General features: G+C 43.0%; 1 protein-coding gene across 18 annotated transcripts in view; it reads right to left on the bottom strand.

Moving 5' to 3' along the window:
• The window catches only part of Cald1 (caldesmon 1), a 176975-nt gene that overhangs the window by 22956 nt on the left and 134803 nt on the right, over positions 1-19216 (bottom strand). For 8 of the 18 annotated variants that reach the window (XM_017321320.2, XM_030255092.1, XM_006505352.3 and 5 more), the window contains 2 exons: positions 10579-10725; positions 6499-6895 (listed from right to left, as the gene is read on the bottom strand). In XM_017321320.2, the coding sequence (XP_017176809.1) occupies positions 6499-6895; positions 10579-10725 (544 nt within the window). Of the gene's footprint in view, positions 1-4544; positions 4629-5874; positions 6896-10578; positions 10726-19216 lie in introns of all 18 variants that reach the window. The other 10 variants (XM_017321316.2, XM_017321317.2, XM_006505348.4 and 7 more) reach the window with 3 other exon arrangements.

Raw genomic sequence — 19216 nt, 5'->3', positions numbered from 1 at the left:
TCCATAACTGTCTCTCTTTACCTGACCACTCATTGCTTTCCAGCGACTCTTGACACCCTCTGGACATTTACTCCTAAAAGGCATGTTTTACAAGGTAGAATGGCAGTGTTACGGACTACCTTTTATAGCCCTTTGCCTGATAATCTTCCTTAAATGGTATTAAATCACCATGGATGGACTACTCACCAACACTGCTCCAGTGAGTTAAGACTTTGATTTCCCTACAAGGCGGGATATACATGGGTGTCCATGTATACTAAGGGACATGTGGGCAGTCTACTCATATTCTCAGGCAAAGCTTTCTTAGAAGCATTCTTAATGTAATCATGATGACTTGCGTTTGTCTGAAAGTTATTTTCTCCTTTGGATGCTAAAGAGGGGGAGCTGCAATGCTGCCGCCATGTCCTCTCTGGCAGATTTGTCTTCGACCAAGGAGGCCGTTTGATTCTAGGGCTGTTACCAACCCAGTTTCTCTGGGAATCTCATCAAGATATAGTGAGATGAAGTGATCACTTTCCACATCCCACCATCTTATTGTCCTCTTGGCCCCTGGATGATTATGAGTGAGAGAAGGAGGCTTGGGCCCTGTAGAGCAGTGTAGAGAGTAGAATGCTTGGTGGCTGTCCTTGCCCTTTAGAACATATTGGTAGTCACTGAAAAGGCAGGAGGAGACAGTCTAGTTTCATTTTGGCCTGTCACTGTTGGATAGAGTCCTAGACACCATGGCCTAGAGTTCACACCCTGGTTAATATGTATCTGGGAATACAAATATAGAGGTGAGGGGAGATATTCCCAGGATACCCATGAAACAAATTCTGAGTCAAGTCTTACAGTTTATGGTGGCAACTGCTTAGGTAAATTTCTTTTAACTCACTTCTTTTATTTTGAAGTCAGAAATATTTTCATTTCCCCAAAAGGTATTATCAGATTTACTGGCCAAAAAAAAAAAAAAAAAAAAACAAAACAAAAAAAAAAAAAAGACAAAACAAAACCTTAAAATAGCTTTGTAAAAGCATTAGATGTCTATGAGAAGAAGAGTCTCCCACTCTACTTGTTGGGAAGGGTTTTGGTGGGTGGTCTCCTCATATTCTCAGGGGGAAAACTTTCTTAGAAACATTCTTAATGTAATAATGATGACTAGCGTTGGACTGAAAGTTATTTTCTCCTGAGAAATAAATAAAAGACTCCAGGGGATCCTTAAATTTTAGTTTAAAGAGTAGAGTGGATTAGATTCTATGGCAAATTCATGGCAAGCCCACAGCCTTCTGAGTCGCTGGGAACTAGATCTCTTAGGTATCTTGGAATGTTACCACCAAGAAAGATCTCTGCGGAAAGGTCACTGGGTGGTCACAAGTGTTGAAAGAGCAAGCAGGTCTCTTCATTCACAGATAACATGGCTGTACTTTAAACAGCCTCTAGATTCTTAGATGTTTGGATGAGACTCCGTTTAGCTGGGCTACTTAGTGGTAGAAAGCATGAGCATATGGGGGTGTGGGAACTTAGGAGGCGTGACCTTAAGCTGGAGAGAACTCAGGAGCCCAAGGGAACACATGGACCCGCCTGAGACGGGAGTCTCTGAGTCATGCTACTCTGCACGACAAAGTTCCAGAATAACAGCAAGACTTGGATGTCAGTTGCAGGCCTTCATGAGCTTCAGATCCCCAAATCCTCATCTGGATCCCTGCTCTACCCCACACATGTCCTCCTGGCTCCTTGCTCCTGAAATTTGGCTCATGGACAACTTAGACCTTCAGCAGAGAGCTTAGACTCCAGCTTAAAGCGCCTGAGTCATTCTTTAACCAAATTCCTGGATGCACATGCATGCTATGGTCACACTGTCTGTTCAGGACATGTGGGCCTGGGTGACAGGAATATTAGATTCGAAGTCACAAAAGACCCTGTGACTGACTCTCTCTCTCTCTCTCTCTCTCCCTCTCTCTCTCTCTCTCTCTCTTTGTTAAAAGCCAAGAAAACAAAACCAAATAGAAGAACTGAAAAGAGACAGCTTGTAATGGAAGAGGAGAGACAGAAACTTAACTATGTCTCAGAGTCAGAGATCATCTGCACTCCATGGCTGCCACAGAGCTCAGCTGCGGTGGAGGAATACAGGGGATTTGTTTATTTGTTTGTGTTTTAAAGCACTGGAGGGACTTTGGGAAATGCTTCCCTTAGCAGGGCAGAGGAATGTTTGTGTTCACTTTCGATTGGCCTAGCTGCTTATGTTGTATGGATCCCTAATCCTGCCAGGAAAGGTTTCTGCTTGCTTTTGTGATAAAAGAAAGAAGAAAGGAAAGGAAGGAAGGAAAGGAAAAAAGGAAAGAACAAACAAAAGGAAGAAAGGAAGAAAGAGGAGAGGAGAAGAGAGGAGAGGAAGGAAAGAAAGAAAAAAGGAAGGGAAAGAAGGAAAGAAAGAAAAGAAATGAAGGGAGGGCATAATAGGAAAGGGTTATTCAAAATGTCTGAATCATGCTAAATGATTTTAAATTGCCTATATAACACGCCAGTCCAGCTAGTTGGGAAGGGAGAACTCTATCCATTCAGTCGCAGTTTATCTATATACAATGATAAGATCTTAAAATTGATCTTTTGAAAAGGCTGATTGGAGGTGATTATCTAGCCTGGTATAAAAAAGGAGCCGGAAGTTCTGAGCCCTGGAATGTGCTGTTCGGCAAACTGGGAAAGGGACACTGGGAAAGGGACTGGAAAGCAGCTATTCCCTGGGGTGTCTGACTGATACCATGGACTTTCCCTTATCTGAGAAGAGGCAGAGGGATGACTGAGGATGAGCCTCCTCTGACTCAGATGGAGGCGTGGGATGCTTTGGCCATTAAAAGTGAATCACTCTCTGGCCTAAATGAACTTTCACATCAGCAGAGGGTATTTACTGAAGCCCTCTGCCCACATTTCACCACTGAGTTGCAGATCTCACGCTTTCTTCCCGTGTCTGACACTATTTGAGTTTGGTTCTGAGACAGCTTTGTCGTACAGATGGACCTTTACACAGTCCAGGGTGTTCAGCCGTCTCCTTAGCTGCCTGGTAGAGCTAAATTCAGTTTCCGGGTCATCAGTATTTGCATCTCCTCCCTCCTTCAGATAGCCAGGGCTCACGGTCAAACCACACATTCTACTAAAGTCGAGAGGAACGTAAGTCTTCAAGTAAATATACAGGGTCTTATGTGACTCTTACAAAGCCACCTAAGGGAACCACCCATATGCTACTTAATATGGCCCTCTATTTTCTAAACATGGAATTTTCCTACAGCTCTGGATTTTCTTAATGGATGCTCTAACAGAGACCTGTAGTGGGATTCCATTTGGGCCAGTACCCAATGGCTACCGATTGTTTCATCAGTCTCTTGGGAAACATAATTCAGGCATTTCTATGTCTCCTGGTTCTGTGTCACCACATCCAACGGTTTGAACTTACTGGATGACATGGCAGTTTGTAGTGTCACCCGAGGCTAGCATAGGCAGGCTGGTTAGAACCAGGAGAGGCTTTCTGCCCTGGCACTGTATGCTGGATTGCTATGGCACCTGTGTGTAGAAGCCTCCCTTACTTACCTAAGAGCATCCTGGTACCTGCTCCCCTGTGTGTGTGCCTCATTAATGCAATGATGTGGCCAGGCTTTGCTTTTGAGAATCATACATCATCGTCTTCGGCTCACCAAAATTTCTACTGAGATTTAGGTTGGGGTGGGGGTGTGCTTTTTCATGAAAAAGTTAAAGTGTTAATCAAAGCCAGCTGGAAATATTTCACGGTTGCAATGTAAGCCGCGAAGGGTTCACAGAAGCCAACGTTACACTGTCAGAGCAGGACGTAGGCAAGACTGAGGAGCAGGGCTGTCCGAGCTCTTGACTGTGACAAACACTAAGAAAGACAATTAATTTCTGTGAGAACACTGGACTACAACTGCCTACGTGCCCTCGGATGCTTTCAATTCCGCTTCCTTTTTGTGAACTCTCAAGTACATATGTGTATGGTGTATGAGTGTATATGACTTTGTCTGCACATGTGTGCTTGTGTGTGATATAAGAGTGTGTATGAATATGTGTGTACAAGTGTGTGTGTGTGTGTGTGTGTGTGTGTGTGTGTGTGTGTGTGTGTGTGTGCGTGCAAGGCACAGGTTGATTTTGGGTGTTGTCTATTGCTGTCTACCATAACTTTTGAGACAAGGTCTTACGAGAAGCCAGAGCTCACTGTTTGGCTAGATTGGCCGCCAGTGAGTCCCTGGAATCCCCTACCCATCCTATTGTCTTTGCTTCCCAAAGCTGGGATTACAGACACTCCCCTATACCATGCCCAGCTTTTTATGTGGGTGTTGGGGACCCAAACTCGAGTCCTCCTGCTTGAGTGACCAGCACTTAACTCACTGGGTCATGTCCCCAACCTGATTAATTAGTTTGGAGGCACCTATACAATCTCATCAGTGACTCATGAGCCACAGTCTGGAAACCACAGGGGAGGGGTTGCAATTCCAAGATCAGATCCAGGCCTGCTGCTTTCCGCGTGGCTTTAGGATATGATTATTCTTAAAGACATTTACCTCTTCCTTTCTGAAGGCAGGCTTGTCATCCCGAGGCTTTTGTCTTTGAGCTTGCCCTTTAACTCCTTTCTCTTCTTCCTTTTCCTTTTCAAGAACGGGGAAGGTCACTCACGTAAATAGAAGCCCTGTCTAGCTTGCAAGAGTGAGAGGGTGTTCAGATCACTCCGCGTGGGCTGTGATGTCGCTGTGGCCCATCTCAGTGACACACTCAGACCCCCTGGTGCCAGTGGTACCTGGTGCTAGTGGCTTGTCATCAGGGGTGATATGTCCCAACCCCTCCCTATTTCTTGTCCTCCTGTGCCTCCCACTGTGCTCACTGGAATCTAGCATGACATGGTGTTTCAGGCATTGACATCCTGCTCAGGATTTTCTCAACTACAGCCATGTGCATGAGCCCTGGGTATAGAAGCAGGGGAGGAAAACAACTTCAGTGCGAGGCAGTGCAGAGGGCTCACTCTGGAGAGGTGAGCGTGCAAGCGGTTCTCTTGTCTTTTACAGCTCTTACAGGGTTTGTTTTTCATGCAGCCTTGCAGATAGAGAAAAAAACCCACAAAACGTTTATATTTTATACTTCCTTCTCCAACTGCTATCCCTACCTATTCTTCCTGAGCCACATAGCAAAAGGGAACAAACTGTGAACTCTCAGTTGTCCATCAGTTGTTAATTGGCCCTACCCAAGACCAATGGTTTTCTGCAAGTCTACATTAAACCCAGGTCTACATGATGGCAAGTCAGGCTTTTAAAGGTGTTTTTTTTTTTTTTTTCTTTTTTGTTGTTGTCGGGGTTGGGGGAGCATCCAACAATCTCCTTGATTCCAGTTGACTTCAAAGGATTTATAATTTTGTCTAAGACTAAATGTCTGAACTTAATTCTTTTTCTCAACTCCCCAGCCCCTAATTTTAAAATGAAAAATAAAAACTGCTATCAAACACCGGAGTGAGGTGAGAAGTATAGGCCTCTTGCCTCATGCACACCCAGGGAATGTGACAGACAGAGGGAGTTCAGATGCAGATGTACAAACAAGCTGACAGAAACCCACCACATTCAGCATCTTTGGGCTAATTCATTTTTTTTTTTTTAATAACCACAGCACCCAAGCACCAAGCAATTGATTTCTTTCTGGTTGTCTCATTAATTTGGTCGATTGCATTCTCAGCTGTGGTTCAATTGCTCCATGCTTGGGTAATGCTATGGCCTGAAAAAAAAAAAAAAAAGAATAGTTTGCCAACTGATGAAGCACGTGCACGAGGCCTCAGCCCCCGCTTGGGTGTGCGTTGCATTTCTCATGAGTCACAGGCATCACACAGTAGGTGCACAGTGCTTACTGTACCTGCGTCTTTGGGACAGCTGTCTGAAGTCTGTCGTCTGGGGCCTCCCTTTCATTCACTCCTTTCCTGTCTGCTTTCTCGGCTCCTTTCTCCCCCTTGTCCTTGGCTTCTCGCTTCTCACTCCTTTGCTCCTCCAGCTGCTGTTTCTGTCTTTGCTCTTCTATCCTTGCCTTCTCCTCCTCCTCTGCCTTGGCCTTTTTCTGTGCCTCAGCCACTCTTCTCTGCTCCTCCTGGATCCTCGCCTGCTCTGCACGCTCCTCTGCCTCCCTCCTCTCTCTCTCCTCGGCCTCCCTTCTCTCCCTCTCCTCGGCCTCCCTCCTCTCCCTCTCCTCGGCAGCGGCTTTCTGTTCTGCTTCGACTCTTGCCCGTTCCTCTGCTAGCTTTCTGTCCTGCTCAGCTTTGATTCTTTCTTGTTCTTGTCCCTCCACTTCCAACCTCAGTCTCTCTGCCTCAGCTCTCTCTCTCTCTTCCTCCCCCATCTTTTTTCGACGGGCTATCTCCTCCATGTCTTGTTCCCCATCCCCTTCTATTTTGGACTCTTCTGCGCTGACCTGCCCGTTTTCCAATACCATCAGCACAGCCTCCTCTTGGATTTCTGGTGTTTTCTCCTCTACCATCTTCTCTACCTGATTTTCGCCAAGGCTCCCTCCCTTCAGCTTCTCTTGCTCCTCCTCTTCCTTTTCTTCTTTCTTTTTGTCTTCAGCATCCTGATAGCTGTTCTTCTGGTAGGACTTGATGACCACTTCTGTTTCTTCCACCTCATACCGTCCTGAGCGACTCTCTCTTTTTTCTTCCCCCTCTGCTGTCTCATTTTCGGCGGAGTCATTTTGCATTCTTCGGCTTGGGCCTGAGAGACTGCCATCTGTTATGGTCGGATCAAACTCCTTCTGACGCTCTAAGGCTTCCTGAAGGCGTTTTTGACGTCTCTCTTCTCGTCTAGCCAGGCGCTCCAGTAAGGCAGCCTCCTCGTCACCTTCTACCTGAGTGTTTGAGGAGGCTGGCTTAGACTCTTCATCGGGGACACTGCATGACAGAAGGAACATCAAAGACAACTTGTTGGTTAACCGTATAGAACCAACCACAGCCAGAGCAGGCACCAGCAGTATCCAGCTCACATGCCCGTAGATGTCACCACTCTATGCTTCCAACTGAGCCTATCCAAGTCTTCGCTCTTGGTCTTTCTCAGGACACTGTGTCTCCTCAACTTGTGTAGGGCCTCTGAATACTAATGTCACTCAACAAAATCAGAGGTGCATCATCATATAAATACTTTGGCTTTTCTCTGTTTTGAAGGCTAATCCTACAGCCACGGCTCTTACTGGAGTTATGTCCCAGAGCTCCACAGTGGACACTTAGGCCAGAAAACAACTTTCCTCCTGTGTCTCCCTTACCTACACCCCAACCGTTGTTTTCTGAGGTGACCTCACAGACTCCTTGTGATTAAACCTTGATCTCGGAATCTGTGTCACTGTGGATCCCAACTATGACAAGGATCAAATCAGAATAATGAGTGAATTCTGTGAGTGTCAGAGATTCATACTGATGCCACCAAGTCATTCCTGATTTGGATTGGTGGGGCCTGAGGGACTTAGAGGGGAAGAGTGTGGCGAGTGTGAGAGTCTACATTCATGTCAATATCTTCTCTTTGGAGACATCTAAGTGTTCTCCACAATTCACGGGTTAATGACTGCTAGTCAAGGGTGACATTTCCTATCCTCTGTCCTCCCTCATACCTAGACAGGACCTCGTCACCTTCTAGACAGGACCAGGTAACCAAAGAAATGTAAGTATGAACAATGTGTCCAGGACAGCACAATTGATCATGTGTGCATGTTTGCCATCTCTGTTGGTGTTCAGAAGGCTCTGGTTGTTAGGGGTTGACAGAGCCATGGAGGATAGAAGGACAGAAAGACCCCTGAGGCTCACTGAGGAGCCAGTCAGGCTGAATCAATGAGCCCCAGGTTCAGTGTGAGACCCTGCTTTGAAAACAGGTGGCGAGGCAGGCCTGGTGGCATGTACCTTTAATCCCAGTGCAGAAGGCAGAGGCAGACGGATCTATGGGAGTTTGAGGCCAGCCTGGTTTACATAGCAAGATTCAGAGCAGCCAGTAAGTAATACACAATGAGATCCCCCTCTCTCAAAAAATAATATAATAAAAGTAATAAAAATAAGATTAAAAAGTAAGACAGAAAGCACTTTATCCAGTACACAAAAATATCCACAGTGCACTAGCATACCGTGTTAAAATATGAAAATTCTCATAGCAACAACATTACCATAACTAATCTAGACAATATAACTCCTTTGTACAGACTTCCAAGAATAAAGAGCTTTTTCTACTTTTCTCCAATGGGTAAAGGCTGGCTAAACCCAATGTTTATTTTTAAAAGAAAAAAAAAGGGAAAATCCAAACTGTAGCATGTCCATCATCTTAATCACTCTTCCAGGGTGCTGGACACTGCCCAGACCAAGGGCGTCGGCCCCTCCTGGCTGGAATTACCAGTCATGTGATACCAGAACGGCGACTGGAGCTGGAAGCCTATGTCTTAAAATGTTTAGAAACTCCATCAAATTTCATGGTTCATACCAAACTTGGCTCCTCTGATGTTCAAGTTCACTTGGATTTGGAAAAACACATCATATAGTTAACAACAAAATATCATAGAAGAAAGCCTAGATTTTAAGCCTTTTGGGCCTCTGCTGTTGCTGCAGGACATTGTCGCTGTGAATTAGCCGCATGCGGATTACATGGCCACAGGAATATGGGGAACTGGGAGGTCAATGGCAAAGGTCTGTGCACAGGACGCTTGGACCAACTGAGTTCTAGCACTTTAAAAAGGTACTGCAAATTCCAAAGCGCTCACCAGACAAGAATTCTGTTAAGAAATCCACAGACTCCACTGAGCCTTTCTCTGTTGTCTTTTATAGATCATGGTTAACAGTCACCAGTAGCTATTAAGTGCCAGTTAAAGCTGTTTAACCCCAAGAAGACTTTATACCTAATTAATACGCCTGCAAGAAACCAAGTGCTCAGACCCGAATGTATTTTCCTTAAAAGCCACTTTTTTGTTTGTTTGTTTTAGTTCTTTTGATACAGGGTCTTGTGTAGCCCTGGGTAACCTTGCCCTCACCAAAAAGCCAAGATTAACCACAAACTCCTGGTCCTCCTTCTTCAACCTCTGAAATGCTAGGATTAACAAGCATGTGCTATCATGCTTGGCAAAAGAATTTTTAAATGTAGGTAATCTCATCAAATGGCTACTAATAAAATTAAAGCAGAAAGGAAGTGTAAGTAGAAACAGGACCTTTGTGTGTGCTGCTGACTTGGTTGTTGAGCCGAGTCTCAAACCCAGGGCCTCATGGGCTCGCATAGCACTGTTATCCGAGTCCAGAAGCAAGATTCTCAGAAGCAGAACACTATCGATCAGTTGTAACTTTGAAAACCATTGTGGAACACTCACTAACAGCTAGATCCAGGAAAGGCCTCAAAAACGTCTCTTTAAAAAGTATTATTTTTTGACTCCTCTCTTTAGCTCGAGAGCAGAAAAAGGCAACAGATGGCTGTGCTGCCCTCTTCCTGGGAGACTCTGCCTGGAGCACACTGTGGAGTGTGCTTAGTGTGCTTACTGTGTGCAAGGCATTGAGTGGCTTATGCACACTCTTATCTCTGCGGTTGAGCAGTGCTCTTCAAAGGGAACTGTGGCTGTCCTTCCTTCCTTCCTTCCTTCCTTCCTTCCTTCCTTCCTTCCTTCCTTCCTTCCTTCCTTCCTTCCTCCCTCCCTCCCTCCCTCCCTCCTCCCTCCCTCCCTCCCTCCCTCCCCTCCCTCCCCCCCTAATGCATATGAGTACACTGTAGCTGTACAGATGGTTGTGAGCCTTCATGTGGTTGTTGGGAATTGTATTTAGGACCTCTGCTTGCTCTGGTTGGTCAACTCTGCTCGCTCAGTCCCTACTTGCTCTGGCCCAAAGATTTATTTATTATTGTAAATAACTACACTGTAGCTGTCTTCAGACACACCAGAAGAGGGCATCAGATCTCATTATGGATGGTTGTAAGCTATCATGTAGTTGCTGGGATTTGAACTCAGGACCTTCGGGAGAGCAGTCAGTGCTCTTACCCCCTGAACCATCTTGCCAGCCCATGGCTGTACTTTTTAAAAGTGAAGTAACACCGTCTGCCAAATTGGGATTCAAAACCAGTGAATGAGTGAAACCCAGTGATCATAGCTGGCCCTCCCCCACTCCTCTTAGCTACACTTCCTCCCCAGTTAGGGCCTAATTACCAATGGCCAAGGTTTCTATAGACTACGTAAATATTATATTTCTTATGAAACTTGTCTAATGCTTCAGTGTTTGCAAGACCACACTAGGAAATTAGCTGAGGAGGCCACGACCCTTAGCTTGAAGTTTTTTGTTTGTTTGTTTTTGTTTTTGTTTCTTGTTTAAAATAGACCAAGTTAACAGAGCTATTAACAGCCTCCTCTTAATATACAGAAAATAAAAGAAATAAACCAAAACTACATGTAGCTTGGGCTCCATAGTAAGTTCCAGCTTGGGATATGCAGTCAGAAACCATATCAGCAAAACCGAAAGCAACCATTAATGGTTGCGTTGGTCTGAGGATGCAATGATCTGCTAGCAAACTCCATTCAACGGGGCAGATGAAGATACAACCCAGAGATGCCTCCGTGAGAGGAGGACAGTACCTGTTCTGGACATGGGCCTCCACCTGGTCTGTCACCTGTCCCAAGGATTCTTCCTCTTGCTTCTGCCGCAGCCTTTCCTGCCGGGCCCGGCGGCGCCGTTCCCTGGCAGCCTCTTCTTCGTCATCATCATTTCTCTGATAGGCAATTCTGCAACAATATAAAGACAGACACCTGAGCATGACAGCCGACAAGGGGCATTATCAGTGTCCTGGCCAAACAGCCTGGGATGACTACTGATGGATCAGAGTTCTTTCTAAAGGGATGCTTCACTGTCTCAAGTTTGGACACCCAACTAATTCGTTTTCAATTTTTTTAAATTATTATTTGAAAAGCATCATCTAATGACCCAGAGGAAATTTTACATTGATCAAATAAACCAGAGCATCTACACCAAAGCAGTATGCCTTTGGAGACTGGGTTAGCATATTTGCATTTTTGTACTGAGTTGATTATCACATGCAAGATTTATATGGGGAAACATCAAGTATTGAACCCAAAATAATCAAAATATCTATAAAAATGAATTTGATACATTGTGAGAACTAGAGCCAGCTCTGACACAAAGACCAGAGAGAATCAAGTCACTCTACTAAACCAAGACTTTGGTGCTAATAAGCCAAAGTTGTTCAATAAAAGTGAAGACAATATTTTGTTTTAGTTAATTTGAAAATTGTCTTGTAGTTGCATACATTTAAAAGTTTGTATTCATTTAGGGACATCTCTTGCTTTGGGTGGGGGAGATTGCTCAGTGGTTAAAGCCCCTACTATATAAGAAGGAGGACTGGGGTTTGAATCCAACATAAATGAAGATAAGATAGATGTCTTCTTTGGTCAGATTTTGTTTTTCCCTTCAGTTACTTTATAATAGTGGTGTGTGTGTGTGTGTGTGTGTGTGTGTGTGTGTGTGTGTGTGTAGTTGACCACTGGTAGGTAGCTTCAATGTATGTGCAATGTGAGAGAGTGTCAGCTAAATCAAAGGTTCCATATTTCTCACTAAAACACGTATAAGTATCTTGATACTCATGCTGTGCTGTGCTGTGCTGTGCTGTGCTGTGTTGTGCTGCACTGTGTGTGTGTGTGTACACTTGCATGTGTATGTGTGTTTGCATGTGAATGTGTGCACATGCCTATGGAGGCCCCGAGGCTGATGTTGGGAGTCTTCCTTGAAGGTTTTCCCCCTGATTCATTGAAGCAGGATCTCTTAGTTGAACATGAAATTCCCTTATATAGCCACCTAGCTATCTTGCTTCAGACTGGAATTACAAGTGGGCCACTATGCCCACCTACATTTATGTAAGATTCGAACCCCAGTCCTCCTCCTTATATGGTAAGGGCTTTAACCACTGAGCAATCTCCCCAACCCAAAGCAAGAGATGTGCCTACGTGGACACAAACTTTTAAAATGTATGCAACTACAAGACAATTTTCAAATTAAAGAAAACAAAATACCAGAACTGTAGGCATCCAGTTCATCACATGTGAGTAATGGTAGCTTGTTCTTGTTAGATTTACAAGCTAGGCTTACATAGGCTTAGATCCAGTGCCTTTATCTGTGTCAGCTTTTTCTTCAATAATACTATTGAATACTATTGAACTATTGTATTGAATTGTACTATCGAATATTATTGAGTTATTCAGTAATATTTTTCTAAAGGTTGGTTCATTTGCTTTTTGTTACTTCAGAAATTCTGACTTTATGCTTACTAAAATCTGCTAGTGTGTCAAATATCAATATAAATGAAGTGTCACTCTATGTGTGCATGTGTGTTCTATCTATATATTATTACACATTCTACTAAACTGAGTGGAAAGTTTCCATAAATATGACAGGAAGAGTAGCATGGTAGAATTAACGTATGCCTAGATTAATAGCTAGAAACCTTGGTTCTCAGAAGGACTATCTGGCCCTTTGATCATCCTGTCATAAGTTCCTTTGGCCCTAGGTTTGTGGCAATCACATAGAAATTCTGGCTGTGTTACACTCGAACACAGTAATGGGCACCATCATCTTGATCATTGTTAGACAAGTTCAGCTAAGGAGCAGCCTCGTAAGGAAAGATGAGTTCAATTCTAAACGTGTTGAGTGTGAGATGACAACATGACACTATACAAATGTTCCCTCCTAATTCAATTATGGTGTCATCAGCAGGAAAGAGCCCTTCCCAGTGGTTTGGCTTCAAATTTTGGATTCTTGGACTAATATTTCTTTGGCTTACTTCTCAGTAGACCGCTCTAACCACAGCAGAGAGAACAAGTCCTTAAAAACTGCTTCACAAGCTAATCAAACAGGAATTTCTTTATTTGGTCTCTCTGTCTCAAGATTGGCCATGAAAGCACGTCTGTTTTGCAGCCTTCTTCTTCTGAAACAAGCAAGAGACATGAAAGGTATGTGTGGGGTACCCTCATGCTAAAAGCAAAACTCTCCCTCTTGTAAAGCAGTCAGATTTTAGCCAGTGTTTCCCAGTATATTTGAGGTATATATCATCTTCCTTTTCCTCTGTGAGTCTCATGGGTTGCTGACTGCATTTAGCTGGGAGATAAACTAGCTTTGCTACTATGGCTGCGTCAGCCAGCCTTCCTTCCTCTTGGATTTCTCACTGGAACCTGAGCAACCTCTTCTCTAATGTCTCTTCTCATTCTTCTTGCTTCCTGTAACTTAAAATCTAAGGGCAACCCACTAGCTGCTCAGAACCCCTCTTCTAGGATAGAGTTGCTAGAGGTTGCTCGGGAATGGTCTTTTACTCTTACTAATAAAATAAGGAATTAAAGCTGTTGACTAAGTTAAAACAACAACAAAGGCACCATCCTAGTGTCATGCTATTTCCAATCCTAATGGCACAGACTCTGGATGAAGAGCATATCAGGTACGGTAAGACTGAGGTACATTTGGTAAATCATTTGCCACACAAGCGTAAACATTGGTGTTACAGTCCTCAGCACCATGGAAAGGCTGCATGGATGTGGTGGGCCTTTAATCCCACTGTGCAGGAGGCAGAGACATGGGAACACTCAGACCAAGCTTACTAGGCTAGCTGAATCAGTGAACTCCAAGTTCAACTGAGAGACCCTGCCTCAGTTTCCAAGGTGGAGAGTAATTGAGACTATGCTGACCATCAAAACCTTGGTCTCCTTGTACATGTGCACTTCCTGTATACACATGAACACATGCAGAACCACACACATACCATATACACACATACTCACATGAACACACCAGAACTGTACCACACACACAACACATAATACACACAAACACACACTCAGAACCACACTATATACACCTCACATACATACATACATACATACATACATACATACATACAAAAACACAAAAACACACACACACACACAAAACCAAAAGAGAACATATCAGTTGGCTTTATAAGTTAAACCATGTGAATGACAAAGTTTTCAACTTGGAGACTCCTGGCTTCTAAAAACAGCAGTGAACCCTTTGTACATCCACCATGGATTAATTTTTCTGTTCTTTCTTTTTTCTTTTTTCTTTGTTTGGGTTTGTTTTGTTTTGTTTTGTTTTTGTTTTTGTGTTGTTTTGTTTTTGAAACGGGGTTTTACTATGTAGCTCTGGCTATCCTGGAACTCACTCTGAAGACCAGGCTGGCCTCAAACTCTCTGCCTCCTAAGTGCTGGGATTAAAAGTATGAGCCACTATGCCCCGCTAGGAATTGTTTTTCATACTAAAAAGTCTTGGTGGTTTGCTGTCCTGATTCTGAAAGTAATGGGCTCTTGATATGTTTTAAAACTAGACAATTACCTAATGCATAAAGACAAAGGCAAATTAGCTGCTTAGAATTATTCCAACTAACTCTGACACGACGCAAGTTTGATGTATGTTCCTAAGTATGTTTTAATTTTTAATAAAATGGGGTAATGTTATACGTATTATTTCACAAACAGTTCCTTTAATTAAACTTCTTCATGGATATATTTTAACACATCAACAAACTGCGTCAATGGAAACAGTATTTCATATCTACATACACCAGATGGTAATTATGCAAATATATTACAATCTAGTATTTCTCATGCTGAAAATATTAAACATGTTTTCCCAACTTTATGTCCCTATAAGCAGTGGTGCAAGGACTTCAAAACTTCTCAGAATTTAGAAGTTCTGTTTACGAAGTTGAGGGCGCTCTCTTTGGAGGCCACTGATGCTCTGATAAACTGGCCTCAGAAAGGTAACACAACTCCAATGATACGTGGGCATACTCACTTCAACACCACACAGAATGTGTCCAATAAGACAGACATGGTTGTAGGATCCTTACTATATCTGCTATAGCAGTAGCTGTAGTCTACGTTAAAGACAATGCTAGCATCTCTGATTTCCCCACACCAGCTGGAACCTTGTTTGAAACGCTGACTAACAAAGTTCCTATCTAACCAGATGGTTAGAGATGGATAACAAACCATTTTAACTTTCATCAAATTTCAGCAGATTCCAGTATTAACCAAGCCACTTGCGCCCACAGCACACAAAAAACCCACCTTTCCCAGACCACTCAGGAGCCATATGGGATTCTGTGGTCCTCTGAGCCAACTGAGAAGGACCCAGCTATATTTCATAAAGTTTTAATCAAACGTATTTCATTGTGATTTTTTAAAAAAAAGGTAATCTCCAAGTCTACTAAGCAACTCTTTATTAAATAAAACAATTGTATGTCCCTGAGCTCCTGAGCTGGGTCAGCTCTGGGAGGGTTGATGATGGAGTATTAGGCTTTGTTTCTTAGCATCCTGCTTTTGCTCATCTCTTGTCACAAACATCTGGAGACGTGATCCACCTTTCCAGTGAAAGGCCAGGGTTGCTAAGAGCAAAATGACTCAGCAAATATTTCAGACAAAGAGGGAGAATCTACCATGCACTCACAAACAATACTTACAAAGGAGTGCAAACACCCCCCCCCCCCCATAGTCTGTAACAATGACATGCTAGTGTAAAGAGCTAGTGTCTCTTCCATTCTCAGAACCTTTGCTCAAAGGCCCTGGTGTGGCTTGATAAGAAAATTCAAATCTACCTATCAGACTCTTTCCTAATGTCCTGGCTGTTTCAAGAAAACTAACTTAAGTCTTGTAATACTAGACCTCTGCTGCCTCCATATAGGACCAAGTTAAATTCTGGTTCTTTGAGATGGAGAAGTTTATATACATATAAGCATTCAAACATAACAAACAAGAAAATCATGGAGGTTTCAGTTTCTGTCTGTCAGTCTGTCAAGAGCCAACTGTGCACCAGATGAAAGAAGGGAGCCACAGAGGTGCTTCAGAAATTGTTGTTGTCTTGCTTCTGTGTCTCCCTCCTTCCACTGACTACTGCTCACAACTTGTATACAACACTAGAGAAATTCTTAACTCACTGTCTACAGGATGTTCTGGGCATAGTGGTGCATGCTTGTACTCTCAGGCACTTGGGATGCTGAAGTAGGATTATACAGTCAAAGCTAGTCCAAGCAACTAATTCAGATGCTGTCACAAATTAGAGACTGAACATGGCTAAGCATGTAGCTCAGTGGTAAAATGCTTAACCTATCATATGCAAGGCTGTAGGTTTAACTCCCATTATCACCACCACCTCATCACCATCACCACCACCATCACCATTACCACCACCATTGCCACCACCACCAGCAGCAGCAGCATCACCACCATCACCATCATCACCACTATTGCCACCACCACCTCCATCACCGCCACCACCACGACCAAGGAAAGAAACAAAGAAAGAGAGGAAGGGAGGAAGTATGAAAAAGAAAGAAGGCAAAAATTATATCTGTAGTATATTTTATAAAACACTACACTCCAGAGCAGGCCCCACATTCAGGAGTAGTTGGCCAAACCAAAATGAACTCCATTTGTTATTTGTGTGTGTGCGTGTATGTGTGTGTGTATTTGGTCTTATTGATTTTTTAATTTTTTTTAGTCTGTTTTTGTTTTCAGTTTTTGTTTTCCTTTTCCTTTTTTTTTTTAAGAGAAAGAACGTGCTGTTGGGTGGATAGGGAGGTGAGGAAGATCTGGGAGTTGACAAGGAAAAATATAGTCTATGAACTTTTTTTTTAAAAAAAAGAAAAAGTAGAGACTACTCTTATTGAAGGCAGGGAGCGATTTCCTTCTCTGTTTAAGGGCATTAAAATCCACAGGTTAACAAGAAAAGCCTCAGAAAATGAGAGGCTCACGGTATTCTAATGAGGCCAGTTATGAACACCCCACTCAGACTGAAATATGTAGTCTGTTTTCCTTAATGGTCCCTGCCATGCTCCCATATCTTACAAAGAATGCACCCGGAATGCCAACAGACCAAGTAAGTTCCTCATCTGACACGATACACCGTTGTGAATTCACAGTGACTCTACAGGCCTGTGAAGAGTTGGTTGGACCTCAAGGTCAGCTCTGATAGTTCTGAACCTCACGGGGCCTCCACCTTCCTGTGAGTCACTTGAGAAAAGTGATTTCAGGTTTGTCAGTGAGATGCCGAGCCGGAGAGACGTTCCCAGCTTCCCACAGCTGCACACTTCCCATGCAGGCCCCACCTAGTAACAGGAGACCCGAGCCTCATGGCCTCCAGAAGGACAACTCTTAGGCAAGTATTATTATTATTAATTATTATTACTATTATTCATTATAGTTTCTGCAAATGTCATTATCTTAATGAGGTTCTTACAACAGGGTCTGACTTACAGAGTTAGAAGTTTCTGTGGGTTAAGAATATGCTCATCGATCGACTATTTGGAGGCAACATGACTCAGGCACACCCAGTGCCCAAGCTCCAGGGGTTTTCTTTCAGGACATGATCTGTGAGCAGCTTCTCAATGCACATCCCATGAGCACTGTGCGCTGCTCACTTGCCCTCAGTGAGTCTGAGGCCACGCTGTGATCAAGAGTAAAAGCCCTGAGCCCTGAAAAGAGTCCTCTGTGCTCAGTAGACTTAATGCTCCTTTGAAACTTACGAGTTTGCTGAAACATTCCAAGCTCTTAAATATAATTGTGTTTACATGTGGTGTTGGCAAAATATCTTGGTTTCATTGAATGCATATAAAGACAAATTCTGAAGTTTTTCCTTGGAATCCTTGAGAGGAAGGGAATTAAAAGCTACAATGTAGGAAAATAAAACCCAGGAAAATAAAAGTACTTGCAGTCAGAATATGGCAAGTCAGTGTGTGTGTGTGTGTGTGTGTGTGTGTGTGTGTGTGTGTGTGTGTGTGTGTATGTGTGTGTGTGATTAATAAAAGGAGATACTGAAAGAAAGACTCTGAAAAGAATTTTGGGGGGCTTGAAAAATAATGTGTATATTCATTATAGGGTTCCCTGACCTATCAGACCACTATTGAGCCATATTTACTGGTGTCAAGGCACAGGAGAAAATAGGTCACTTTGAAGACAATTGCTCAGAAAGGAAGTGCAGCTCCATTCACCCATCTCTCCCTTTTTTCCCACATCCTTTGAACCTATTTGAGTATACAAACTGTACACCAACCATATATTTGGGTCTCCATAATATTTGCAAACTTTTGTGTTCATGTTCTTAATGAGTCCTCATAAGTTGTCACCACCTGCCCATCATTTATTTACTTTATACAATGATGGCATCTCAAAGTCACACAATTTTGCCAAACACCACATGTAAATTTCTGTAACCATGATGGGGGATATGAGCTACAGAGCAACAGACAGTGGGAAGAAAAAAAAATAAGACCTTTCTACATCTATATACACCATAGAAGGCTGGTTCTTAGCACCAGTACAGCAGCATCCTGTGTGAACTGACCAATAGATTAGGTCTGGTTGGAAGGGATCTAGGATGCTAGATCTGAGAACATTCTAAAATAGTCCTCTCCCACAACACGCAGATTCTTAAAATTCAATTGTGAATCAATGCATTACTGTCACAAGAAATTTTAAAATGAAAGATCCTAAAAGATTGAAGTTGGTTTTTTATATTAAAAAGCTTTTATCGCACATTGTGCTGTGCCTGCCAATGAATAGAGTGTAACTTTAAACAGTAATGATTAAACAGACAGTGTGATGGGCATACACCTCAAGCTAACGAGGGGTTTGTGAACTTCTTTTCACGACCATTCATTCCTTTGTTTTTTTAAACAGCTTCCAATCACCCCTGCCTGAATTGTGCAGTGTTTCTATTCCCCTCTTGCTTTTGTTTTGTGGTTTTAGCCCCATGGTGAATATTCCCAAGTAATACACTTGAAAAGCTTTTCTTGTTAGAAGCTTCATATATATAATAAGAACATATGCAATCCTGGATTGGTGATCTTCACACAACATTATACCTTAGTCTTTATAGGAAGGAGTCCCTGTAGTTTATAAAGATCTGAGAATGCCTTGCAAACCTTTATAAAGATGGCTGTGACCTGAGAATGCCTTCCAACCCTTCTGGAGACTTGTGCTGAGATGAGTTAAGTGACTACCATCTTATTCATACCATCATATCCATTCGACTGGTGTCACTTTCTTTAATTTTTTAAATTCATAAACAGCTTATGATATTCAGTGGAAAATAAAAATGAATAAAACCTGGCTTCATATTCTTTTCTCTTTTTTAATTAATTTTTTTACACTCCATATTTTATCTGCCCTCCCCCATCCACCCTCCGACTGTTCCACA

Source organism: Mus musculus, chromosome 6 (genome assembly GCF_000001635.26).
Source record: "Mus musculus strain C57BL/6J chromosome 6, GRCm38.p6 C57BL/6J".
NCBI lineage: Eukaryota > Metazoa > Chordata > Mammalia > Rodentia > Muridae > Mus > Mus musculus.
Note: the sequence above shows the minus strand (reverse complement) of the source record. Positions and strands in the feature narration are given on the sequence as shown.